This window comes from Lynx rufus, unplaced genomic scaffold (assembly GCF_022079265.1).
Source record: "Lynx rufus isolate CCGP_SWC_20201006 ecotype Redwood Valley unplaced genomic scaffold, mLynRuf1.p SCAF_9, whole genome shotgun sequence".
Taxonomy (NCBI): domain Eukaryota; kingdom Metazoa; phylum Chordata; class Mammalia; order Carnivora; family Felidae; genus Lynx; species Lynx rufus.
Window position 1 is genome coordinate 15,133,610 of NW_025814897.1, and position 27,238 is coordinate 15,160,847.

The 27,238-nt window shown below is 52.6% G+C and overlaps 1 protein-coding gene and 2 pseudogenes across 1 annotated transcript; 2 read left to right on the forward strand and 1 right to left on the reverse strand.

The window, feature by feature from the left end:
• Positions 1–585: 585 nt before the first annotated feature.
• On the reverse strand, positions 586–22,362 carry BACE1 (beta-secretase 1). Its single transcript, XM_047071660.1, has 9 exons — positions 21,646–22,362; positions 8,492–8,580; positions 6,774–6,990; positions 6,132–6,269; positions 5,280–5,414; positions 4,212–4,313; positions 3,701–3,850; positions 3,279–3,450; positions 586–2,609 (listed from the first exon to the last, which is right to left on the reverse strand). Exons 1-9 carry the CDS (start codon positions 21,904–21,906, stop codon positions 2,368–2,370), a joined length of 1,506 nt encoding a protein of 501 aa, XP_046927616.1. The 5' UTR covers positions 21,907–22,362; the 3' UTR covers positions 586–2,367.
• A 1,104-nt stretch (positions 22,363–23,466) lies between these two features.
• On the forward strand, positions 23,467–23,692 carry LOC124505865 (SNRPN upstream reading frame protein-like; annotated as a pseudogene).
• A 161-nt stretch (positions 23,693–23,853) lies between these two features.
• LOC124505866 (small nuclear ribonucleoprotein-associated protein N-like) lies at positions 23,854–24,507 on the forward strand (annotated as a pseudogene).
• Positions 24,508–27,238: the final 2,731 nt, after the last annotated feature.

Here is a 27,238-nt window from a genome sequence, read left to right on the forward strand (position 1 = left end):
TCTTGTTCAGAATCAATCAGAAAGCAACATTTAAGTTTTGGTCATCCTCGTTCTCCCTTTTCCCTCTGCCCACTGGCCTGCAGGGATAGAGGCCATGCAGACCAACGGGAAAGGCCTCGAATACAGTGAGTAGAGATGGGACAGTCGCTTTTCAGGAGTTGACTTTAAAAATAGAGCTATATAATATATATTTTTTACAAGCAAGAAGCTGTTGTCAAGATTTTTTTTCTCCCACATTTAGAGTTAATAGTTTCAGGGTAGAAAGGAAGTAGCTATAAAAAGAAAAGTAAGTACAAGTTAAAAAAAATAGGACATTGGGACCTCGTAATGAAGGGGTTGAGTTTTATGCCCTGGAAAGAGCTGGGAAAAGGCCAGTTTTCCCCAACATGGGAAGAAATTACAAAACAGAATGTGGCATTTTCATTACACGGTAGCAGTTCTGGAAGTTTATTTACACAGTAAGTTCCGAGCTGGAAACGGACAGTCTCCAGTCTTCCTGACCGTCTTTGTGGTGAGGGGGTGTTCCCAGTCAGCCAAAGCAGCACCAAGTGCAAGGGGAATGAAGAGAACCCAGATAAAGAACTGTGATTCAGTACTCTTGTTTTATTGGTTTATGGCTTGTGGGCAGCTGGCCGAGGCCAGGATCTCCAGAGGCCCTCCTTGTGTTTCCCTTTCCCTCATCAGGTAATTCCACACTCGGCGGGTCCCACACCTGGAAGCAGTGTGTCGACAAGACAGCAATAGGACCCAGTGGGTGAACCAGGGGAATTCAGGTCTTCCCATTAACACTGGTATCATAGTCGACTGTGTTAGAGCTGATAGGGAGGAAATGAACTCGGTCCCCACTACCTAGCCCAAGAACCAGCCTGGGTCCCCAAGTGCTATTACTAGGAGTGGGGGCGTAGAGAGGAGGATAGGGGTGGAGGATGGCCTCCGGGAGCGGCTCGGGGGGTGAAGGAAGTGAGGAAGCCTTGAGGCTGCCAGCCTTTCCCCAGCAGCCTTGTTACTGAAGGCAGGAATGCTAGAGCCAGACAGCCCTGTGTTTGTGACACCAGGTATATAATGCTAGTGCCACTGTCGGCCGCCTCAGCCAGGTTCACGGAGGGGACACCAGAGAGGGAGACAAGGCAACGAAACTGCTCTGTATCACGTGGAGCTCTTACTACTACTTTACAGCTGAACGGAAGAAGTCCAGGCAGAGGCGTAGGGCGTCCACCCTGTACCTGTTGAATGAATCTCGAGGGTTCTGCTTTCAAGGGTGAAGAGAGGTCTCCTGCCCATCCCTCTCGGCACCTCAGTTGCAGAGCTCCAGGGGGGTAGGGGTCTGGGGAGGGAGCGAACATGGAGGGGGAAGACGAAGCCCGGCCCTGCTATGTTTGCTGTGTTCCAATTGCTGTCTTGTAGGGCACCTGGGGCTGAAGGGGGCTGGGAAAGGTGAGTGGTACCCGTCGCATGTGGAGTAGAGGGTTCAGGTAGAGACGAGTGGAATGAATAAGGTAGAAATTCATTTGTTAGATGGGACTTCTTAGTGGGCACTTTTCATTTCAGAGCGTTAAAAAGAGCTTTTCGGCTAGGTGAGCCCTTCTTCCCAACTCGCTTCTGGTCAGGCTACAACCACAGAAAAGAAAACGTTGGGTAGCAACACCCATCTTGCAAGATGGCCTTCTGTCTTGGAGATGCAGTCTGAAGCTGGGACTGGCGAGCGGCCGTGGTTCTGCCTTTTCTAGCTCTGATCCCAGCTGTTCCCTGTCTTTTGCGCTCCCCTCGTCTCCTCTTCCACCCGCCCCCGTTTGTACAAATACTCAGTCTAATTACATTTTTGTTTAATTCAAGAGGCAATCTTTGTACCAATGTGAGGCTCGTTTATACAGTCCCTATCACTAAAGCAAATAGCAGACTGTGCATCCGTTCCTACTGACTTTGGCCAGCAGGGAAGCAAGAGTGGCCCTTTCTCTGCCAGGGCACCGCAGACAGACACACACTGGGGCGACTCGGCTGTGATGCCACTACTTCTGGAACTAAGAAAAGAAGAATACTTTGGGTTGGAGAATCCAGAGGAATGGTGGGCAGAGGTTCAAGGCTGAAGTGTCAAGCAGCAGAATTTCCCAACTCGGGCTCGAGGTGACCGAGAATAATCCCGCCACCAGAGTACTGCTTTCTTCCCTCTCCTGTTTCCTGCAGGTGCAATCCCTGTAACCCACCTTGCCAGCTTTCCCTCCTTCTCTGTCAAGGCAGAGGCATTTGGTGGGCAGGGGAGGGTCTTGAGGTGTTCTGGCCACCGGTGCCATCTGCGTCTCCTGCTTGTGACCAAAGTGAACCACCAGATGTGGTCCAGGGGAATCTCTTGTCTTCCGCCCGTGGGCCTCCTCACTTCAACAGGGAGATGTCGTCCGCAAAGTCATCATGTTGATGGCGCAGGCAGCGGAGGCAGCGCCACTGGCACACCATGAGGCACAGTGGCAGCATGAAGAGGGCGCAGATGGCAGCCATGACGTAGGCTATGGTCATGAGGGTTGATTCATCTGTCTGTGGGATGTTGTAGCCACAGTCTTCCATGTCTGGGGTGACGAAAGGGCCTTCCACTGCTGCTGTCCTGAACTCATCATGCACTGGAGAAAGGGCACACGTCAGTGGGCGGCTCTCATCGTCACAGAGCAGTTTAGCTTATACAACAAAAAGAACTTCCCGATAGGCCTTGAAATTAGCCCCCGAGAAGGCTCTAGCATTTCCTTGCCTGGAGGTATTTAGGGGCAAGACAGAAAGCCCTTGCTAGGGAGAGGCACGCCTCTCCTCCCCCCAGGCCAGTGGGAGCAACAGCCCTTTCCTGTATAAGCATGCGGTAGGAATGGCACCTAAAAGTCAGTCTTGTGAGTTGACCAAAAGGCCAGCCCCAAGTATACCTGGTAAACTCACCTCTTCGGCCGATACCCACTTGAAAGACCTGGCCACCGATCCTCAAGTAGCCGGCATTCAAGCTCATCATGTAGCAGCTGACCAGGTCACTGTAGGCTCAGCCTGCTGCCCTTGGAGCGAGAGCTTCCCAAGGGCCCGAGGCAGCCCTTGCTGTTGCGGTCTGCAGCAGAGGTCACCGACCCATGCAGGGCTCACCGTGCCGGGCAGCACAGAAGAAGCACAAGCACGCTAGCTTTTGCCCAACGTGTTGGCTCTGCCGTGAGGCAACTGTTACTACCTCCCAGGCTGACAGGGGCCCAGGTATCCTAACTGCTGGACAGCGAGAACACGGACAGACTGACCCCACCCTCCTGCCTGGCTCTTACCGTGACAAGCACTGACAGCAAAGCCGATTCGTTTCCGGGCCCGATCAAAGACCACGTAGAAGCCCTCCATGATCACAGCTCCCATAACCGTGCCCGTGGAGGACTGTGAGATGGCGAACTTGTAGCAGTCATCTTGGGACGTGGCCACGTCTTCCACTGGCCGCAGGTATTGCTGGGGACAAGCAAGCAAAGAGGGAGAGGCTGTCTTCCTCACTCCAGCCCTCTCCCAGCCTCTGCCTTCCGGGTATCTGTGCCCTCAGGCTGCTCCTCCCTCTGCCATCCCTGAGCTCTGCGTGCTCCGTTTCTGCAAGAGCCCTCTTCCATGGGACGCTCCTCTACTTGTTCTTCCACTTGCGAGAGGCCATGCCTGGTCCCTGTCTCCCCGGCTGTACCGTGACCACTTCCTGGGCTGGGGGACATACCTGTGGAAGGATGGTGATGCGGAAGGACTGATTGGTGACCTCACCCATTAGGTAGAGGGAGATGACTGGGAAAATGTTCCAAGGGGTGGTGCCTGCTTGCCAGCACACCAGCTGCTCCCCCAGCCAAAACCCGTCCGGAAACTTCTCCGTCTATGTGGGCGAGAAAGGGATAGTGATGGGGAAACTGCCTTCTTCCAGCACCTCGCTTCTCCCGCTTTCACGTGACACTTCCCGCGCCCTAGATTTGCTTTTCTGTGGAATACCCGAGCTGGGGGAAGGCACGCTGAAACCCAAGAATCAGGGGAAGACGGAGGGAGGGCGAAGCCAACGCTTTGCACCAGGGGGACCGTGTGATGAGCCGACCGAGACCCAGGAAAGAGACTCGCTTTGAAGGCATTTAAGTACAAGGATCTAAAGGTAGACGACTTGGCTCTTGTTGAGACCTGTGACCTCCACGGACTTCCTCTGACACCACGTCATCTCTCGTACCCCTGCCCTTAGTCCCACTGACCGAGGAGGCTGCCTTGATGGATTTAACGGCGGCTTCAAACACCTTCTTGGGCAAACGAAGGTTGGTGGTGCCACTGTCCACGATGCTCTTGTCGTAGTTGTACTAGGACGGGGAGAGAGGGTTGGAAGAGTCAAAAGCCTTTCTTGTTGCCAGGCCCTGGACAGAATCGGAAGGGTGAATCTGACTGCTGGGGGGACAGCCTGGCTTCGTACTTCTTAGGAGTAGATCCGTAGGCGAGTTGTTTAGCCTCTGTGCCTCAGTTTCCTCATCTTTAAAATGAGGATAATAATAGTACCTACCTCAAAGAGTTATTTTAAGGATTAAATTAATACATTTGAAGCGCTTAGAATTGTGCCCGGCACATAGGAAGTATCCAGTAAATACTAACTTGTTATCTTGGGTGGGGCAGACGTTCTCCAGATCTTGAAAATAAAAATACCTTGTATAGTGCATTTAACTTTTCGTAGTACTTTTATATCTGTTCTAATTTAACATCATTAAGGATCTAGATAAGGAAGACCCAAATGGTTTAGCTGCTATTTACTGAGTACTGCTATGTGCCAGGCCCTGGGAGAAACAATTTATCCATTTTTCTCTGTCTTCACCAGTCTTTGCAAAGCTGTTTTTCCCTCTGTTTTGCAGATGAGGGGACTGAAACGCAAAATAGTAACTTGCCTGAGGGCACATGGCTCGTAAAAGGCAAAGCTAGAAACCCAGGTTTTTCCAACTCCAAAGCTGGACTCTTCCACTTGCATCATATGAAGCTGCCTCACCAACAACTTGCCCAAGGCCATCAAGCAAGGCGGTGACTAGAGTCCAGACATGCTCTTTCCCTTCTTAGACCATAATCCACATGGTCCCTGTGAAAGTGCCCTGCCAGTCCCTAGCCCCAAACTTCAGGTCCTGTCGTGTTACCGTTAAGCTCGCGACGGTTCTAGGCTCAGCCCCCAACCCTTTCTGCAGGTCCCCTGTACCCCTGCTCCGTCCTCCCAACCTCATAACTCAGGGTCTGACCTCATGCTATGTTGCCTCCCCCTTACCTCTCCCTGGTCCCCCTGGTGTCGTTACCTCCTTGCAGTCCATCTTCAGATCCTGCCCGTTGATCTCCACCCGCACAATGATCACCTCGTAGTACCACTCCCGCCGGATGGGTGTGTACCAGAGGCTGCCCGTGTACAGTGAGTGGTCGATACCCCCAATGATCTAGGGAGACAAGGAGGCAGGTACTCGTGTCCCGGCACAGAGGGACAGGGAGTTACCCAGAGACAAAGCAACGGGAGCAGAGATTCCCTGGGCGGGGGGTGGGGGTGGGGGTGGCAAGGCCCTTTACAGGCCACCTTTCTCACCTTCCTGCTTCTCATCAATTCATGTCCCAAAGTGATTTGTAGTTTCTTAAATGTGTTAAGAATGTGTCAGGGGAAGACGTTACAGGACTTTAAATTATTTGTTTCAGAATCTCGCAGCCCTCAACATAAAGTTATTTAAACCTCAACTGGCACAATAAACGTTAAATGAATGATTATTTGCTTCTCTTACAAGTTTTATTTTCTCTGCTTGTTGGAGATGGAGAACCATTCACCAGTTGTCCTAATTAATAGACTTTTAGACTCCTCACATCCCTGCCTTCTGATCATCAGACTAAATAAACTTAATTCGAGAGGTCTCATTTTCATTTTCTTTCAAGTTCCCTAACCATCTCATCCTTTCCAAGTTTACCATAGGCACCTGGGATCATTTCTGGACTAACGCAAGGAAGAAAAGGATGGAAAAAGAAAAACGGAGGTGGGGAATACAAAGAGGTTTCTCTTGGTTCTGAGTAGTGGAGCCCAAGAGTGTGGTGGAGCCTTATAGGGAGGGGAGGCAGGCGGTGCCCACCCCTCTGCCCAGTGCCAGACTGCCCCTCTCCGAGGATCTACTCACCATGCTCCCTCCAACTGAGGCCAGCACTTCTGACTGGTTGAGGGGAAAGCCGGCACCACAGAGCTGCAGGGAGAAGAGGTTGGGAACGTGGGTCTGCTTTACCAGGGAGTCAAAGAACGGCTCCAGGGAGTCATCGGGCTGTGGAGACAAGGAGTGAATCCTCACACAGAGGCCCTAATGGAAAGAGGCCAGCTTCCTAAACTGGAAGGCCAAAGCAAAAACTTGGGGGATGTTCCTTGGGAAAGACTGTCTTGAAGTACTGAGATTTGGCAGAGAGAGGGTTAGCAAGAGACACTGGCAGTACAAACAGGAAAGATCTACAGAATCTTTGATCCCCACGTGCTTAACCCGTTTCAGATTTATGGGGCCGGGGGGGGGGGAGGGGCTGTCTTATTCCTAAGATCTTGGGGTCGGTAGAAACCAGAGCCTACTCTTGGACCTGTCACAGTATCCCTCGCTATAGTTCTGCCCTCTACAGGGACAAGATTCAGATGGCCACCCCATCCCTGTGTTAACTAATCCTTCCAGCTGATTTGTTTCCCTCCCTCCGTCCTTTCCTCTTCTCTCCAAACCCGTCCCTCTGTGGCATGCAGGGAGTGACACACAGACACAGTGCCCAGGGGTAGGCTTTGTTCCTCTCACCCTGGCAATTTCAGCATAGGCCAGCCCCAGGATGCCCTCCCAGTTGGAGCCATTGATGAAGAACTTGTCTGATTCAGTGATGGCAGCGATGTTGGCACGCACAGTGACGTTGGGGCCGTGGGGGATGCTCACCAGGTCGGTGCCCAGCTCTCCCTCCCACTTGCCCTGGGTGTAGGGCACATACACACCCTTCCGGAGGTCCCGGTACGTGCTGGACCTGTGGAAAGGAGGCAGAGATCTGTGGAGGCATGACCACAACAAGTGGCATAGGGATCCAGCCTCTCCCCTACTCCCAGATGCCTCCCCTTACGTCCGAGGCATCGTACATAAGGTACTTTCAGACTGCTCAGCAGACCATCCCAGATCAATCACCCAGATCAGAATGGAAAGTAACCTTGCAAACAGATGACGGGAGCTATGACTGGGGCTCACTCTCCTGTCTCCATAGCTCATACCCCTAGATCTTGAGCTCAGGCCCTGTGAGGAACAAGCCTAGGCTTTGTGCATTGTGCCCGGTGCTGCTGAGGGACAGCTAGTGGGCATCTCTTCCCCCAGCCCCCAGCCCCCAGCTCCATCAAGCTCCCAGAGAAAAGGAGCCTCTGACTCTTGCTGCCTTGGGACCCGGTGGTACCATCTGAGTGGTAGAGAACGTGCCAGGCGGGGTGAATGTGGAACCTCTCCGGCAAGTTCTTCCAAAGAAAGAATCGGCACAGCCCTCAGCAGAGCAGGTAAGTGAGTATTACACACCACTTGTGTGGAACGTGTTCATGAGCACGTGACACCTCCCCCTGTGTTTCATCATGCCACTACCCCAGCCTTGTGTACGTGCTGGAGGGCAGTGATGGGACTGGGACAAGGAGGGGGAATGAATTCCCTTTTGTGGATCCTGACCACGCCCCGTCACTGACCACTGTCTTCAGACAGGGAGGTTAAAGGTGAAGGAGCCTAAGAAGGCAGAAGATGCCGAAGGTGACTTTGGCATCTGCCTAGAAGTCCGAGAATAGGATTAAAGGCTCTGCTTACAGATTTACACACACACAGATGCCTCAGACATTAGACGGCCTCTCGCCGCTTCTTGCTTTTGTGCTAAGGAGGCTCCCCCATCATCCTTCTCTGCCTCTCACCTTAAAAACCCACATCGACCCTCCCTGCCACCAGCTAGCTACGTCCAGCCGCTGGAACTCTGGACGGTGCAGGGAGACATTATGGCTTTCAGTCCCTGATATGGGTCTGGGCAGTGGGGCTTATGGAAGGTTCTTCCTTCCCTCCCTTGAACCGTGCAGTACCACCAGGAGTAGCCCCGGGGGGGGGGGGGGGGGAAGTGAAGGGAGCCGTCACTGCAGCCTGCTCAGCCTGGACTGAGTGAGTCGGTGTTGCCAGAAACCTGAGAGCCACTGAAGGGACCGGGGTTGGGCGGGCTGGGATGACGTCTCCACGTCTCCCAATTCAGGCGGAGAGAAGAAGACTCTTGGGTTGGGAACTGGGGGGCTCCTCTGCTTCCCTCCGCAAGGAGGCTGCCTTTGTCTCTGTACTGAAGCACTTCTTGGTGGTCCCTCGACCTCCCTTTTCCCAGAGTAAACCCCCTCACATCCCCCCTCTCCACTCCTCTCTCTTGGAAAGGCTCCGAGGAGCTCATCTTTCTCCCCAAAGCCCTCCCCTGACCCTTCTGGGCCCTGGACCGTTGGGAAGGGTTCTCTCTAGCTCTCCCCAGGACTCACAGCTGCCTCTGGTAGTAGCGGTGCAGGAAAGGGTGGGGGGAAGCCCCCACTGCAAAGTTACTGCTGCCCGTGTCCACCAGGATGTTGAGCTGTCAGAGAAAGGGGAGAGAAAGATGTCATCCACACGAGGCTCTGGGCTCGCCACCTCCTTTGTCCTTCACCCCACCGGCAATAGACTCTCCCTTTGGCAGGTCCCGGTGAAACTTCTGCCGTGGGGGACAGAACAGCCTGGCCCCTGCTACCACCATGACCACAGACGGAATATGGCCTCCTGTGCCATTCTCGGCATGGCCTCGTGTCTGCTCCTGCCTCCTCCGCGGCATCCTAACGTTTTCTGTGTTGCCAGAGCCACGTTGTCTCTGTGGTTTTCATTCCTCTTGGTCTCTACTGTCAGACTGCCCTTACCCACTTCGTGTTCCTATCTGGTCGTGTCTGCAGAGCTTGCCCCTTCCCTCCTTTTCCAGTCCTCCTAGGGAGCAGATCACCCAGCAGGCCGGCTGGGCTCACATCCCCGTGCAGCCCAGAAATGCTATTCTAGGAGCTGGCACGGGCGAGGGAAGCTGCGGGGACCAGGACGGCGTGTTGGTGCCCACATGTTTCTGACCCTGCCTGCCAGAATGTGGCTCCCCAAGAAGGGCTCCCCTCCTGTCTCCGAGGTGACACAGGCCTAGGAGTCCTGCTATCAGAAATAGTAGGGAGCCAGGAGCCCACGCCGACGTCCCGGTAAAAACCCATCTTGTCAGGGCCCTGGGTTTTGGCTAAATGAATACAGACAGGTGTCTTCTTGGTGTGCAGCTCCTTCTAGTGTTTCTACTTTTCTCAACCCCCCTTTCTCCTTTGGCGGCCTGATCCGTCCCTCAGTCAGTCCAGAGCCACATCTTGAATATCTTAACTGTATCCTCACAGGCAAAGAGAGGCCACGCCTCTCTCCTCAGAAGCACGGTTCCCCAAGAACTGACCCTCTTTTGCGGACTTTTCACGCCCATCTCCTCTTCTCCCCTGACCTCAGGGCTCTGTCATTCCCGTGTCCTCTCTCCTCAGTGCGGTGAAGTCAGCTGACCTCAGTTGTGGTGCAGGCTCTGACCTTGTCACCTTGGGCAAGTCCCCGTGCTCCTCTAGGCTTCAGTTTCCTCCTCTGCCAGATCCTCTGGCTCCTTCCTGCTCTCAGTGGTCCTTGTGGCTCCGCTGACTGCACCTCCCCAGCACCTGCTTAGGCCTCCTGGCCTCCCCGTGTCCCCAAAGACCCTTCTCTAGGGCTGTCTGTCCCCCCCCCCCCAACGCCCTCTGACCCTGCCTCCGCCCTCCTTCCCAGCCCCTTCTCCCCCCTGGTTCCCATTTCCCACCCCTGCCCTTCCTGCCCCACCTCTCCCCCGGCCCTCTCCAGGGTCTCTGGGCAGCCACCGCGGCCTCCAGATGCTGTGCTTTCAGAATCAATAGAGCTGGAGGCACAGCGGTTCCGATTTCAGCCAACCAGGTTAATGATTAAAAAGGCTTCTCCCACCTACTCCCTGGAGCCCCTCCCCCACCCGCCAGGACTCTGCTCCCAGGCACTAGGGTTGGCCTCATTCTTAGGGGTCCCTATTATCACTGGGCCCCAAAGAAGGGTCCCCATAGCTGTGCAAGACAGGGCTCCCTGGAATGTGTGCCTGGCTGGCTCTAGGAAAACGGCCACCTGGGCTTTTCTTCCTGAGGTCCCAGCTGGTCCAGGCCTCCCCCTCTACTCTCCCCTCCCGAGAACCTCTCCCTCCCTAACCAGGAGGCCCAGTCACTCTTGTCCTTCTGGGCCCAGCCTTTCTCCCCATCTGAGGAAGGCCCCTCCCTTCCACCTCAAGGGGGGTCAAGCCCAGAGCCCGATGACCCCCACCCACTCCCACACTAGGAATTCGGGCCACCACAGCCCCGTCCGCCACCTGCTCTCCATCCGCCACAAAAAATGGGGAACCAACATAAATGGCCGAGATTCCCTCCTGAGCAAACGTCCAACTATCTCCTCTTTGCCAAGTGCTCCTGGCTTCTGAGAGAAGCGGTTCTTGGTCCCGCCCTCCCAACATTTCTCACTGGAGCCCCAGAGCAGGCTCTCTCTCTTTCCTGCTCCCTGTGGAGGGTTCTCACGGGGCAGGCGCTTCAGGCAGCAGAGCCACCACCCGGGATGCAACAGGGCAGGTAAGGGCAGCCTGGAAGAGGCGGGTTGGAGCGAAGGGGTTTCCAGCGGTCACACCTCCAGAGCGAGGCCTCGCCTCTTACTGCCCCGGAACAGAGGCCGAGGCCGGCAGATGAGACCTCCCTGGCCCCCACAGCCAGCGACCGCCACCTGCCCGCCGCTGCGCCCACCTGTCCTTCCCCTCGGCTGCCCCTGCCCGGCTCCCTGCCTCTCCCTCAGGTACGTTCGCCCTCGTACAACCACCCCAACCCCAGTCTGAGTTCTTCCCATTGGCATTTACAACTGCTGGAGTCTCTCCATTAAAAAAAAAAAAACCTTCCTCAATCTCACATCCACCTCCAGCCACCATCCCCTCCCTCACAACCCAAGTCTGCAGCCAAGCTGTCTTCTTTCTTCACCTCCCACTCGTTCCTCAACCCATCCTAAAACGGGTCCTCCTCTGCCCCTCCCTCCACTACAGAACAGCCCTTACTACGGCCGGCAAAGGTTTCAAATACAAAAGACGTGTTTCACATCCGTTCCCGTCTGACTGTGAGGACTTGCTTCTCCCTCCTAGACACACTCTTCCCTGCCACCCCGTCCCGTGACTGTCCTCCCCATCTCTGACCAGACCTCCTCTGGTCCTCTCTGCTGGCTCACTTCTCAAGGCTCGGGCTCCGGCCCTCTTCCTCTCAGGCCCTACCTCCCTCTGCCATCTCCCCTGTGGCCACAGCTCCAAGTATCACCTCTGCCCCCGAGCTGATAGCCCGAAGCCCTTTCCTCCCCTTTGAGCTCCAGAAGCCCATAAGCAACGCCCTCAAAGTCCCCTCAAGTTCAGGATGTCTAAAACTGACCTTCCACGGTCCCACCCGTTTGTCTCTCCTCAGCCTTCCCCGTGTCAGTGGATGGCGTCACCATCCATCTGTTCTCTCTCTAAGTCAGCAACTGGGGGGGGACATCCTAACACCTTCCTCTTCTTCACATCTCCATCCGATGCATCGAGTCCTGTCCAATTAACCTTCTCAAAAGTCTCTGGAATTTACTCATTTCTCGCCACCTCCCTTGCCACCCTTGGGCCAAGCTTTCATCACCTCATTCTGGAATATCACAATAGCTTCTCAACTGGTTTGGGCACATTCGCCCTGGACCTCTCCAACCTGTCTCTGCACTATGGCTAGGGTGGTCTTTTCCAAGTGCAGATTTGACTATGTTGCCCTCCCATGTCAATCGATTCCCTCTGCTATGAAAATAAAAAATGTAAGCTTTCACGTTTCCTGCAGGGCCCTTCCTTGTCCGGCCCTGCCTGCACAGCCAGCCTCGTTTGTCCTGTACTTCCCAGCCCCTGGCCCGCTAGCTCATTGGAGGTCCTCAAACCAGCCATGGTCCTCCCCGCGAAGACAGACGCGAAGGTCCTTCACTGTGCCCAGACATCTTCCTTCTCGCTGGCAAGTCTGTCTAGTCATCTGTCATCCCGCAGTCCGAGCTCAGGAGGGACTACCTCCTCGCGGGGAAACACCAGGTCATTGTCTCTTATTAAAATGCCTCCCTAGAACATGTCACTCTGTCACGTCACATTGAATCTCACCTCCCTCGTATCTAATTTTTCAAAAAATCCCCATCGTGTCCCTAATGGGTTTCACGGTACCTGGCAATAAGTAGTTCTTGAATTAACGTTAAAGGAAAGAAAAGGGGAAAGAGCTACTCTATCCTGTTTTTTGGATGAAGGAGAGAGCCCTCAGTGGCTCCCCAGCTGTGGGTGTTTGTAGGTGTAGCTTGAGCTCAGACCCGTCTTCCTCTCACCGGCCCCCAGGTTTGACTTGGGACGCAAGTGGTAGTAGCCTGGGGTCCTGGAGCCATCTTCTTCCCCAACCCTTGGGGCAGGCTGACCCAGCAGTCTCTGTAGCTATTATGTTTTAGATTCCCAGGAGATCACAGCCTGGGGTCAGGGCTAGGTCACTGCCAATCACTTAACAAACAAATGCTCCCCCACCCCATCACCGGGGCCTCTGAGGGAAGGCAGCTTCATGGAAGTGCTAACAAGCCCCACAGGGAGAGGCACACCTGCCCATTTCACTCTGCAGGCCCGGCTCCCCAAGAGGAGTTTTCAGCAAAAGATCTTGGGTGATGAGATAGATACGGAGCCGGTGGGTTGGTGAGTTCTGGGTAAAGCCGGTGAGTTCTTTGTTCTCCAAATCTCACCTGTCTTGGCCCCAGCCCTCAGCAGACAGGGATAGCTTAGATTCTTCTGGATGAAAAGAGCCTTCGGGGGTCATCTGTCCATCAGCCTAGAGAGATTCTGAAAGGCCAACTCTGAAAGGTCTCTGGTTACTAAGATCTACAACCTGGTCTGGTAGTCTATCCCGGGGCCCTAGGAGGGGGCTTTAACTCGAATTCCTCCTATCAAAAAGGAAGTCTCTTTCCTTGTGTGTGGGCCTCTACTCTTGTCTAATAAGCCTTTTAGCAAAAGCTGGGATTGGAAGGCTTTCTCCCATTTTACAGAGAAGGAAACGGGCACCTGGAGTGAGTGGGCAATTTGACCCATCTAACACAATAAGCCACAAAGCTACACAAGAACCCATTGGTTCTGACCAACTCCACGTCTGGTGTTTCATTTCTTGACCTTCCCGTCTTTCATTTGGAGAGGAAGTAGATGGTACATTGCTACACTGATCAATCACGCTTTCCTGTACCCATGTCTTTGTGTGATCCCCTCCGACATTGACTCGAGGCTTGGCCATGGGATTGCTGTAACCAGTGGAGCGTCAGTAAGGGGGGAAAGCAGAGGCTCGATAAGGGCCTGTGCACTGGGGAATGTGCACCGGCCTCTTGGAATGCCTCCCTGATATTGTATGTGGAGAAGCTCCGTCTTGTCTCCTTGAAGATGAAAGACTTCATGGAGAGGGGGGTCCAGCAGGCCCAGCTTTGTCCGGCCCCCCGCTGACCCACCTGCTGAACGCAGCCACGTGAGTCCAGGTAAAACCTGGAGAAGAGCCACTAGCGAACCCATGGAATCCTGAAAAACAAAATGGCTCTTGTTTTCAGCCACCATGTTTTGGAGTAGTTTGTTACACCGCATCAGATAACAGATCCACTATCTGAATTAAATCCCGAAAACCCTGCCCTCGGGGGCGTCTCACCAACCATAGGTCAACCCCGATGAACATTTCCTGTCACTTGCCCCACCCCCCCCACCATGCTTCTCAAACGCATCATGATCTCAGATGCATGATGACCTCTGCACTTTCGCATATCCTGTTTCCTAGGCCTAGAACATTCTCTCCATGTTTTGTCTAACTTCTGTTTGTCTTTCAAGGCACAGTGTAAATATCCTTTCTCCCAAAGGTCTTGCCGTGATGCCCTCAGCCAAGGTAAGGCTCCTTCTCTTGCAGGTCCTCAGTAACACCAGTGCTTACTTGTATATCACTCATCTTATCTCATGTCTGCCTCCCACACTATGAGCTCTGCACAAGGGTGGGGAGCACTTCTGTATCCTTATTATCATATTCTTCCCTAGCGCTCAGCAGGTGCTCCATAATGACTTTTTTCCACAATGACAGTAATTGCCTCATTTCCTGTAGTTCTCTGTGACCCTACAGACTCTTGCTATTAATTCTCAGCCCCGGGGTCCTTGCAGGGGTGATTTCAGCCTGGTACCATGTATGGTGACAGTGACAGTGGATGCCCACTATATCCATGAAATTGACTAGATTATCTACCCAGGTTCTTAAAGCAATGGTAGTGACTTCAGGACTCGGTCCTAGACCTTTGAGTCAGCTTCGTCTGCTTTCCTGAGCGGACATTCCCAGACCTGAGCTTGCCCAAGGCTGAGAAAAGGGGGCAAGGAAGGACAAGAGGAGCCTAACGTCAGCAGCTGGCAGTGGCCGAGGGCCAACAGAGCGCACAGTTCCTGCCCCCAACCGAGTCCAGCGACTGGATCCTGTCCAGGTTCCCTCCGCCTTGACCAAATCAGCTGATCCACTGGAAATTCTTTCCCTAGACATACCCTTGCTTTCCATTTCTCTCTCCAGGCTAAAGCTGATAATCGATACCTGGGAGCAAGCAGCCTGCCTGGTACCACTTACCCTACCTTGGGCTGTTTTTTTGTTTTTTGGGTTTTTTTTTAAAGGAATCCAAAGGTGGCTGGGTCACCCCAAACCTTATCTAGTGCACCTTTCTCCCTTTAGACAGGATGTTCCATTTCCCCCAGGGTCAAACCCAACTCAACTAATATTTATCAAGGCTTCCTATTCAGCGAGATGATGGATGTGAACGGTCAAAAAATGTACATGTCTGTTCTTAAAGAACAGATCTAAGACCATGGTTTTTCAAACTTTTTTTTTTTTTAAGCAGCAGAACTCTTTTCCAACTTTATGCAGGATCTCAGTATGCCAAAGAGAGAAAAATAAGAATTGTTCTTTGGGAGGGAGAGGTTTACTTCCTTTGTCCCTCTCACCTCCTGTGGTGGCTCTTGAGGCGGCTCTTGAACACCTCCAGCATCCCACAGAACCCACCTGGAAGCCCGCTGGTCTGGGAGGAATCACAGCAGCTATTGGCTACCTGCTTTTCATTGGCAGACAGTAAGTCCTTCCTACCGTCTAATCATGTCCTGCCCACAGGTGACAGTTGCTTTCATCTTCTCTTGGTCTGTCCTCAGTTGAAAATACAGCTGATCTCTGGCATAAGCCCACTTTGCTCCAGGGCACCTGGGTCATGCTCAGTACAGGCTTGTTTGTTTGAGCCATTGGGAGATGCTGTGGTTCACGCCTTGAGCTATTTGGCAAGAGCTTCACAGGCACTGGGAAAGAATTGGTGGGGTTCACCAGCCCCGAGAGGCCAATGCGGTCTGGACACGGGGGTTACAGCGGGCAGTAGAGAGAGTAGCCACAGGTTGGTACAGTCCAGGAGACCTGGTGAAAGAGGACAGGCTGGGGTGGCAGGGGCAGGGAGCTCCGTGGCTTTGTCAGAGTCTGTGGGGAAAAAGACCAAGGAGTCCTAGCTCCCCCATGTCAGCCCTTAAGACTACTGATTCACCATTCCCCTAGAGGGAGCACCTCCGCCCTCTCAGGAACCACTGGCTGCGGCACCTGAGGATGTGGCAGAAGGGCATCAGTGAATGTTTCCCAGCCCTCTGGGCCCATCCTGCCAGAGGCGGCTCGGGGCAGTTCTAGGACCAGGAAAATGGTCTGGCTCCCGCCTAGAATTCTCCACTGCCCAGGCCCCCAAGAGACATGTTCCCAGCAGAGAAGATAGTTGTCTGCTAGGGGAGCTTCCCTGAGACATGTTTCTCTTCCTGGATTTGCAACCAGAATTTTCTGCTTAGATCTTTTTTGGAGGCACCCAAGAAGGGTTCCTGACAGTCTTTCCCCTACCCCCCACCTGCAGCTAAACTCTTTCTTTCCTGACCTGGGGAGGCAGAGGAGGAGAAGTGTGTGAAATGAGTGTGAGCGTCCTAGCAAAGCTCTCTTATGCAACCTGAAGCCAGTTGTGGTCTCAGGGACTGGGTGGAAACTTAGAAGTAGGATCTTGTCTAATCTTGCCTTGTCTAATTTGGATGGTGGTTCTTTGAGACCAATGTTTTTCAACCTTTTTAGTACTGGAAGGAAGGAAGGAAGGAAGGAAGGAAGGAAGGAAGATGGAGGAAGGAGGAAGGGAAGGATTGTTCTGGAATTCCACTGTATAAAACCAAGAAAAGCTCATTTAGGAGCAGGGAGAAGGGGAGAGGGTTTGGTGATGGGAGGGGTGAAAGGTCCGAAGTCTTTACCTCTTACCTTTCTCCTAACCTTCTCCTTCATCCTTGAGTCCCTTTATAGAATCTCACAAATCACAGTTTGAAAACCATTTTAGGGAGGGGAGGTGGAAAACCACTTGACCCTTCTTGGTTTCTGAGACCCTGAACCCTCATAGTTTTCTACTTCTCTGATCTCTATTTCTATTGCTCCCTTGAGCCCCAGTCTACGTTCAGTATTCTTGTCCTAGTCGTTTCCCTCCCCCCTTTTCCCTCCGTTGTCTCAAAGAACAAGTTTGCTAACTTGGCTTCCAGACCGCCTCTCTGCAGGTGACTCCTGAGTCTACCCGTCCGGTCATAACCCCTCACCCGGTTTCCAGATCCCCATGCTCAGCTGGTTACTAGATTCATCAATAAGAATGGTCTACCGGCATCTCGGAGGCAACCACACGTCTTAGACTGGAGAACACTGGAAAGAACCCAGGATTTGGACTTGGAGTCCAAAGACCTGGATTTGAAACTTGGCTCTGTTTTCCTTAGCGGAGTCTCTTTGGACAAACCACTTTGTCTGAGCCTTAGTTTCCTCACCCCCCAAATGGACATGCTAGTACTTCTCCCTTGCAATTAAAGCAGGATCATAAACGTGGAATTTTGATGAACTATATTGTGCTTTAAAGTTTGCTCCTTTTGCTGTGTTCCCTGATGCCACAGAGAGGGCACAGGGAAGGGAATCTCGTCTCTTCCCTCTCCCTCCCCAGGAGCAGAGAACACCTGCTTGAACTGACACGTGCACGCGGGATCTCTGAGGACTTCTTTCTATCCTTGCTGCCACCGGCGTCTTTCAGGCCCTCGTGTCTGACTGAGGGCCTTGCCTCAGACTCTAGACTATCCCGCTATGCTCCACACTGGAGCTGTTTTCCTAGAACCCACACCACACTGGACCACTCCCCTTCTCATATACTCAGAAGGACTCCCGACTGCCTGCAAAGCACAACCCAACCTCCGCTCAGCCTCACAGCGCCCCTGCCATACAACTTTCAGCTTCTCAGCCCAGCTCATCGCCTCTCTCCATGAAGCGTCCCCCCACCCACCCCCCGCCACCCCATCTCCAAATAGCAAAGCTTTCTCATCTTTCTAGGCCATACTCAAATGCTCCCTTTTCCAGCAAGCCTTTCCCAACACCCTGTCAGCAGTAGCCGCTTCTTCCTTTGCACCTTCTATGCCTCCCTGTTCTTCTCTCTGTACCAAATGCGTTCAGTCTCGTATGCTGTTTAGCTGTTTATATGTCTGTGTCTCACACTGGATTGCAAGTTCTCCAAGGGCTAAGACCATGACATTGTTTTTCTCTTCTGCTCACAGTAGGTGCTCAAGAAACATTTGTTAAACTGCACTGACTACCACCAGATCTCGATCCTCACAAGTATTATCCTGGGCTTGGGCACTGGTGCTCATCCCATTGTAATGAGATGATATCCTTTCACTTAAGCGAAAAGGATGAATGGGCTTCTTTCTCCACAGGCTCCTGTTCTGCACTTACAAGCACCCATCGAGAGTTCTGTCAGTCTGTCCTACACTTTATTCACTCACTCAATGTTTTTTAGGTGCGTGTTCTGAATCTGGCACTATCATAGATGTTAGATAAGAGGAATGAGACATTGCAAAAAAAAATCTTTTTTTTCCCAGAAGACCTTGTCCTCAAGAGCTTGATGTTCTGAGAGGGAAACAAACACAAAAACGCCGTAATATGTTCTTATAAGTGTAACGAGGGAGACAGGAGAGGGTGTCCCGGCAGAATGAAAAGAAATGGTCGTGCTAAGCCCTCTCTTCTCCCCCAGGATACCCGGCCAGGTGGCACGGCAGAGTAGAAACGTCCAGGTGAGAGAGGGTCTCAGCTTACTGGCCTGTCTTCTGGCCAATTGTTTAAATTCTCAGTCCCCATTTCTTTTGCTGGAACTTGTGAGTGATAGGACCATTTTTGTATATTGCAGGAAGGACTGTAAAGAAGAAAATAACCTATACAGAATATATTTGAAAACTTTACATAAACTACAACCATAAAGACAAGTGTACATTTGTCCACCATTACTGAATAAACCAGCCCCTCCTGCCCACCTTCCTGGTCCCTCAGATGGTCTCGTATCCTCCCAGATCAGAATCCTGAAATCACCCCCGATGTCTTCCTCCTCACCCTTCATGCCAGTGTCACCAAGTCCTGTCCGGCTGTCCTGGAATGTCCCTGCATCCTGGTCTTCTCTTCCCTTTCCACCTTATCTTGGCCACATGCTGCCCTTGCCACAGTGCCTCACACCCAGACTGTTGTGACAGAGCCTCCTGCCCTTGTACCTCTCAGTTCTGTTCTTCCTAAAATTCAGATGTCTCTTCCTAAAAGATTGCTTTTTCTATGTCATTCCCCTGTACAAATAAACTCAAGCTTCCCCCTATATCTGCAGACTGAAGTCTGAACCTTATAGCTTCATGTTGAAGGCTTTTGGCAATTCGGCTCTATCCTGTTTACCCCAACCTGTAGCATTAACCAGACTGGCTTTCTCACTGCCTCCTGAACAAACATGCATGAGCCCAGACACACGTCTCATTTTCTCATTCGTTGCGGCTTCTTCTGGTCTCAGGGACCCAGGCTAAGGATGGGAAGAAGTGGACATTCAAGTTAAGTGCAGTTACAGTTGTGTGGGACAGGTACCATTTCCCCACCGGAAACAGCTTCCCCTCTCCTAGCCATCCTTCAAGACCATGCTCACAGCACACCTCCTCCAGGAGGCTTTCCTTGATTTTACCTCCTGAACACCTAAAGCACTCACTCTTCCAACTACTGCGGATCAGTGCTTCTCCAGCTTGAGCCAGGGCCCCTGAAATTCCAACTCAGTAAGTCTGGGGTGGGACCCGAGAAGTTATGTTTGTAATAGGCTCTGGTGGCAAAGGTCTCAGTGCTGCTTTGAATTACCTCGTACTGGCACTTACGCTTTTACGCTCTATACTCCTCATGGGCAGCAAACCTATCCCCTGTCTCCCTGAGGATCAGCTCTCAACCCCCCCACCTAATCACCTGGCATACGGAAAGTGCCCCCCAAGTCCCACTTCTCCTTGTTCAGAGCACCCCGCCAACCACATTCTCATCTGCTCACAACAGCCCCACCAGGCGAGGGGAAAGGGCCTCCTTCTCGAAACTGCCGGGGAGGGAATCAAAGTCACCACAGAGCACAGACCAGCTGGCATTGGCTCGTGTTCACAGCCATAGGGCAACCCAGAGTCTCTCTAACTGTGGGCTCCCCGGCAATGGTTCCTTGGGCCGGTGTTCAACTGTAGGCCCACCTTCCCTTTCTAGGAAGGAGGGGGAAGGAACTGACATTCATCGGGCAATTACTCTCTGCCAATTTCTGGACTGGGGGATGTACACACTATCTCAGGGGGCCGGGGAAGTACGGTAACTGGTCCCTCAGTCCTATGTGTGTAAAATATGGTGGCCCAGAGCTCCCAAGTTCTTGTGCTTCCTTGCATAGCACAGAAGAGAGAGATGTGGCCAGAGAAGTTAGCAGAAAGTGACTTCTATTTACTGGAGGTCACCTGGGTCTGCGTGCATTGTCCAGGGTGATTTCCCCTACAAGGTCCCATTTAACCCTTGCAAAGGGGTTCTCCTTTCACCCGTTTTGAAGAACAAGGCAATAGCCTCAGAGAGGTTGCTTAATTTGCCCCAGGACACACAGCTGAGAAAAGGAAAGGCTGCAGGCTGTACAGCTGGAATTCCTGGTCTGTCTGGTGGATCCAAAGCCCCCTCCGTCGTGTGTCCATGCCCCAGGCTGTAACAGGGCTTGCACAGCGAGCGTATCAGTAGCAGATCAGGGAGTGGGTTGCAGGTCTCTACACCCCCCCCTGCTACCTGAGAGTACCTGCCCAGGCTGCTAGGGGCCTATCCTCACACGGATTTGAGACTGTTTCTGGGGAAGTTATCATGCACCGGAAAGAGAAGGGGTCCATAGGGGAGACCGGAGCCTTGGATGAGCTGGGGAGGTAGGAGGTAGGCCTGGGTGGCAGGGACCTAGGAAGAATTGCTTCCATCAGGTAACTGGGGGGCAGAGGTTTGCGTCTCTCCCAGATCCAGTGTAAGAGCTGTCTGAGAAGTTCAAGAGAAGTGTGGCTGTTCCCTCTAAACACACTCCCACCTTCACGGACCCTCCCAAGGACAGGCCTCCCGACAACAGATCCCACAGATCCGTGGGGGGGGGGGGGTGCCTCACAGAAATGTGCAGGCTCGGATTCAAGGTGACACACACCAGCACATGCAGAACCATCCCGCCACCCGTGCCCAGGCCCACCCCCGGAGGAGGCAAATGTGCACAGAGGGCAGCAGCCACGACACCCCACCCACACAGGCACAGAGGGTGCCACCTCCCCCAGCCACCTTGGAGGTGCCGCGAAGGACTGGAAGGATGGGGAGAGCTGGCAGTGTTTTCTCCACCGCCGCCGGGCTGCCTTCACCCCTCCTCCCGCGCCTATCAGCTTGTGGAAGGAGTGTCATTCTTAGAAGGGGGCTCTGGCTCCAGGGCTGCGGTTTGTCCTTTCCCCTGGCTCGGTTCAGTCCCCTCTGGCCTGTGCTGCGCGTGGCTTTGGGGGGAGGAGGGGCCGGAGTGCAGGAAGCACAGGGGGAAGGGGAGGGAGGGCCTGGGGAAGCCAGAGTCTGTCTGGGGCTTCTGAGCTGGAGTGGCAGTCAGGAGGAGCTGGGAAACCCCGCTTTGCTGTCCCTGTGGCTGCCCGGACTTTGGGAGCAAGGGGTTTATTCAGCTCGTGTCAGGGTTCCTGGGTCCTCAAGGTGCTGGGAATCATGGTCAGAACCCCAGGTTCCCAGAACACCAGAGGAGGGGAGAGGGTTGGGTGACCAAGATCCAGAGTGCTGGGGTGGGGAGACTCAGGCTTGGCAGGGCTGACACCTGTTCACAGCGTCCCTATTGCCTGGACCCTTCCCCGGGCCAGCCCCCCCTCCCCGCCCCCGAGTCTTTCTCTTGCCCCAAATCCTTACTGAGGGGTGTGCATGTGGGATTGGGGGCGAGGGGAAGACAGTCAGATGAGGGAGCCCGGGGAAGCCTGTGAGGGGAAGGGAGGTGGGAAAGGGGAACTTCGGGGTGACTGCTGCCAATAGGATCCCAGAGGGAATATCTGGGGGGAGGCCCCTCCTGCCCACACCATCCGGCCCATTTTAGCGGGGCCCAGCATGCTGCACCCCCCTCTCTCCCCTCTGCTCCTGCAGGGAGGAGGGGAGGGCTGGCCTGGAGACCTTACCGTCTGTGGGGGGCTGCCCACGGTCATCTCCACGTAGTAGCCCTGACCGGACTTGCCCCTCAGGTTGTCCACCATCTCCACAAAGCTGCCCCTCCGGCCCGGCTCCTCTTGTTCCTCGTCGGTCTCCCGGGGCAGCCGCAGCCCCAGGGGGCCCCCCCCTAGCCCGCTTCGCAGGGGCAGCCGGATGCCAGGCTGTGTGCAGTGGGCAGGCAGCATTCCCGAGCTCATCCACAGCAGGAGCCAGGGCAGTGTTTGGGCCATGGTGGGCCTGGCCTTTGGGGCCCTCTGGGCTCACCCTGGGACCACGTCCGGCTCTGTTGCCTGCCCCCAACTCTGGGTGCTGGTGGTGGCTGCTCAGGAGAGTGAGCTGCGAGGCATCGGGGCTCCAGAGCCTGCAGGCCCCTCGGCCGGCCCCCCGCCCCCGGTGCCGTGTGTGGGGGGATCGGGCAGGAGAAATCCGCAGACGGAGAGAGGAGGAGACGGATCCGAAGCCGGCTACATCTGGCCAGCGGCGCCCAGCCTCAGCAGAGGTCTGGGAGAGGACGGCTCAGGCTCGGCGGGAGGCGGGGAGGGGCGGGCATGGCAGGTCGGCGGCCGCTGGCTTCTCGGTCCTCCCCCTGGGTGGGCGGCGGGGCAAGGCTCAGGGGGCTCCGGGGGCGCCCGCAGCTGCGTGTGCTGCTCAGGCCACCATAATCCGGCTCTCAGCTCCCAGGCAGCCCGGGGAGGCGGAAAGACTTGTGGCGGCGGCTGTCAAAGCCAAAGGGTTTTCACTCTTCCCTGGGACCTATGGGAAGTGTAGTCTTCCCATGGCTGGCAGCCCAGCTTCCGGGGTTGGTGAGGGGTCTGGGATGCCCTCTGCCGAGATGGAGTCCACCCTGCAGGACCCTGGCAGGGCGGGCCGGGCCATCTCGAGAGAGCGAGAGCGGCGGCAGACTTCGCAGTCCGTCAGTCCTTCATTCTGCATTTATTGAGCGCCCACTGCATGCCGGACGTTCTTCCAGGCACTGGGGCTACACAGAGAAATAAAATGCACGTGCACCACACAAACTGATGTGGCATTAATGAATAGGGATTTGGGGGGTACCTCCGGGGGGATCTGGGTGACTCAGTGGGAGGAGGTGGGGTTTGATTCGCACTGTAAAGAACGGGTGGGATTTCCACAGGCAGATATTGCGGGAGAAAGAGGAAGGGGGGCAGACGGATATTCTAGGCAGCCGGCTGCATAAACAAGGTCCAAAGGGGAAAGCCCAGGGGCATTTTGTCTCCACTGGAGCCTGCAGTCTGTGGTCTTCTCTCACCTGAATCTTGTTGTGCCTTTGATACTCTACCTGCCCTCACCTCCACCCCAGAGGCTGTGAGTCCCCAAGATCCTCCTCATTTCTGTGCCGCCAGTCAGACTCAGGGTAAATGGCCACTGTCAGCTTCCAAGTGTTACCGCTCCAAGGGGTGTCTGTATACTGACTGGTCAGAGCCGAAAACAAAAATCTTCATAGCCCTGATAGCTTCACGGAGAAAAGCTATATGATTACATCAACGTATTATTTAACAAGTGTGGAAAGCTGTTGTTAAAATTCAGTAGTTCTGATAAAAGCGAAGGTGGAACTTCTTGAACACGATGACAGAAAATCGTGGAAAACATGAGAGGGACGGGCTGAAACTAATCCGCGTCAAAGGCAGGTGTAGCAAAGGGAAGGTCCCTATCACTCTCCTTCCCCCGCATAGTTTTAGATCAGCCTAGCTAATTGAATAAGATGAGAAAATGAAACACATTCTGTAAATATTAGAAAGCAGGCAGGGTGCAGCAGTCCCCGGAGACGCCTGATGGTCTGTTTGATCGAGTGTGCCAGGGACAGCTTACACCTGGGATGGACTGCAGAACAGCAGGTACCCGACTTGGAAGTCCAAGTCGAACGTAGAAGGACAGCCTTACTCAGCAACCAAGAGTCAGCTGTGTCCAAGGCGATCTCAGCAGCAGCAAGTCCCGGTGACGGTTTTCCAGGGGGAACCGAGACTGGCGTTTTTAGCCGAGACACCAAGAGGTGGTTAAACCAGTGCTGGAAAATCCAGGGAGCTGATTTCCAAGTGAAAAGCCAGGCTCCATCTACTGTTTGAAGCTTCCGCCCCAAGCTTGCGTTGTTCGTAAGAGGACCTGCATCACACCTTAATCCGTAGCCTTCCTTTAGGTCTTAAGGATCCTGAAAAGCTACCACAGACATTGGATTTGGTGGAACAGCAGCCGCGACTGAGGGGAAGGGCAGCAAGATGTTGCAGCACGTCGACGATGGAACGAGACGTGTCCTGCAAGGTGGCCAAATCCTCACTGGCACCTGTAAGGCTTTTGACGAGCATACGAACTTGATCCTCTGTGATTGTGATGAATTCAGGAAGATCGAGCCAAGGAACGTGAGGCAGCCAGACCATGAAGACAAGCGGGTTCGGGGTCCAGTTTTGCTCCAGGGGGGAGAACTTGGTTTCCATGACTGCGGAAAGACCCGAAGATACTGGCATTGCTCGGGTACCACTTGCTGGGCTTGCAGGAGGCCCTGGGGTTGGCAGGGCAGCGGGCAGAAGAGTGCCAGCTGGTGTTCCAATTCCCCGGGGCTCCTGCTGGATTAGCAGGTGCTGTCTGAGGGGTTGGGGGGCCATCCCAACAGGAAATGGCCCCACAGGGAAGAGGCGCTGTGGCAGCTTCCACAGTTGCTGCTGCTGCCGGCATTGCTGGAGCCTCAACTCCATGCCCACCAAGATGAGGGACCCCAGCCACGCGTGTGGGCTGAACACCACCCCCTCCAGGTATTGAGGCTCCTCCTCCTAGTGTGACGCCACCTGTGGGCCCACCGGTTGGGTCTCCCCCCCGCTTGAAGGTCGCCAACAGGCATGCCTTGTCCAGGAAGGAGACCCCCCTCTACCAGAAATTAGAGGTCCACCCCCCCCACCCCAGGAATGTATCCGCCAAGATCCTGGGATGCCGTTGACCCTTCTTAAGTCACTTTTCTCCCTGCAGTTTGTCTTGTGAAACCGTGTACAGTGTTTTGGGAGCTTTTGTTCCCTCGTTGCTGCATTAATATTGGTTAATAAAATCACAGAGCAATTTAAAAACATATAGGAAAGCAAAGGAATCTTTGTTTGCAGGTTATATGATATGAACAGGGAATCCTAACCAACAGGGTCATTAGACGCATGTTTGAAAAGAAAAGTCAATTTAGGGGCATCTGGGTGACTCAGTCGGTTAGGCTGAGTGTTTGACTTCAGCTCAAACCATGATCTCCCCGTTGGTGAATTCGAACCCACCTCAGACTCACTGCTGTCAGCGCTGAGCCTGCTTCAGATCCTCTGTCCCCCTCTCCCTCCCCCTCCTCCACTTGCGCTCTATCAAAAATAAACAACTATTAAAAAATAAGTAATTAAAAATCAGGAGATCAATGCATGTGTGGGAATTCTGTATATGATAAAGATGACATTCATCTCAAAAGGAGATAGATCTATTACTCAATAACTGTTTGGGGGACAATTGGCTATCCATTTAGAAGGAAAGAAAACTAAATCTGTATCTCATGTAAAAATAAACTTCAGATAGATCAAATGGCTTAACATGAAAAATAAAACTACAGAAAAAAAATAGAGGAGTATTTAATAATTTTATGCTAGCAAAGGTCTCTCTAACAAAACTCAGTTTTGTTTTATTTTAATGGGCAGGCTTGGCTACTTAAATTTGTTTTTTTCGTGTTTATTTTTGAAAGAGAGAGAGAGGGAGACAATGAGAACTAGTAGTAGAGGGGAAGAGGGAGAGGGAGACACAGAACCTGAAGCAGGGGCCAGGCTCTGCACTGTCAGTACAGAGCCCAACGTGGGGCTTGAACTCACGAACCACGAGATCATGGCCTGAGCTGAAGTCAGATGCTTCGCTGACTGAACCGCCCAGGCGACCCTTGACTGCTTAAAGTTTTAAATCTTCTGCAGAGTCAGACTGGTGGTATTTCAAGTGTGGTTCTTCCGCTTAGAAACTGAGAGACTCCAGGTTAGTTACTTATCCTTTCTAGTCGTCAGTTTTCTCATTTGTAAAATGGGGATAGCAGTAGTACATTCCTTGTGATGTAAGATTTATTTATTTATTTATTTTAAGATATTTTATTTTTAAGGGCCCCTGGGTGGCTCAGTTGGTTGAGCGTTTGACTTCGGCTCAAGTCATGATCTCACGGTGCGGGCAGCTCAGAGCCTGGAGCCTGCTTTGGATTCTGTGTCTCCCTCTCTCTGCCCCTCCCCACTTGTACTCTGTCTGTCTCTCTCTAAAATGAATAAACATTAAAACGTAATAAAATATTTTATTTTTAAGTATTCTCCATACCTAACATGGGGCTTGAACTCACAACCCTGGAATCAAGAGTCACTTGCTCTACTGACTGAGCCAGCCAAGGGCCCTTATAGTGTGAGATTTATTTATTTATTTAAAAAAAATTTTTTTTAACATTTTTATTTATTTTTGAGACAGAGAGAGACAGGGCATGAATGGGGGAGGGTCAGAGAGAGGGTGACACAGAATCTGAAACAGGCTCCAGGCTCCGAGCTGTCAGCACAGAGCCTGACGCAGGGCTCGAACTCACAAATTGTGAGATCATGACCTGAGCGGAAGTCGGACGCCCAACCGACTGAGCCACCCAGGCACCCCTATAGTGTGAGATTTCAATGAGATAATTCACATAAAGCCCTTAGAATGGCATCTGGTATATTGTAAATGCTTAATAAAGCCTAGCTGTTAGTGTTATCACTACACCATTTACAAAATTAAAAATAACATTTATAAAGTTAAAACATAAGTTACAGACTAGGAAACAACATTTGTCACATAATAAAGAAACAAAGGCTTAATGTCTATAATATACAAAGAGCTTCAACAAGTCAATAAACCCCTAGTAGAAACCTAGTAGAAAAATGAACAAAGAATGTGAATAGATAACTAAGAGAAGAAATTCAATGGCCAGTGAACACGTGGAAAAAAGTTCAACTTCACTAACAGTGAAAGAATGCAGTCACAGCAATATTTAGATAACATCACCATTTTTTTTTTTTTTGCCTCACATTGGAAATATTTGGTGTTGGTGAAAGTGTTGGTTGGATTAAAATTATTCTATTTTAGAGAGAAATTTGGCAATTTCTATTGAAATGTAAAAAATGTAAACTCTTTGAGCAATGTCACTTCTAGGATCCTATCCAACAAATGTAACTGTATTTCAGCATGTGTCCAACACAAAAACTTTGGAAACAAAAATAAACGGTTATCAGTAGGGGAAGGAGACACTCATTTAATGGACTCCTACTGAACCTTTATAAAGAATGAAGTAACTCATTATGAACTCACCTTGAAAGATGTTAAGTGAAAAAAGCACATTGTAGAATAACATATACATTATGATCTCATTTATGCAAAAATTAAAAAGTATGCACTTGTGCATATATATGTATGCATATACATTTACATCTGCATAAACATTAAAAAGTCTGGAAGGTAGGAACCCAAATGTCAACAGTGGTTTCCTCCGAAGTGTGAAATTCCCTCCTTCATTCAGCTTATTTATTCATTCAGCAAATGTGTATC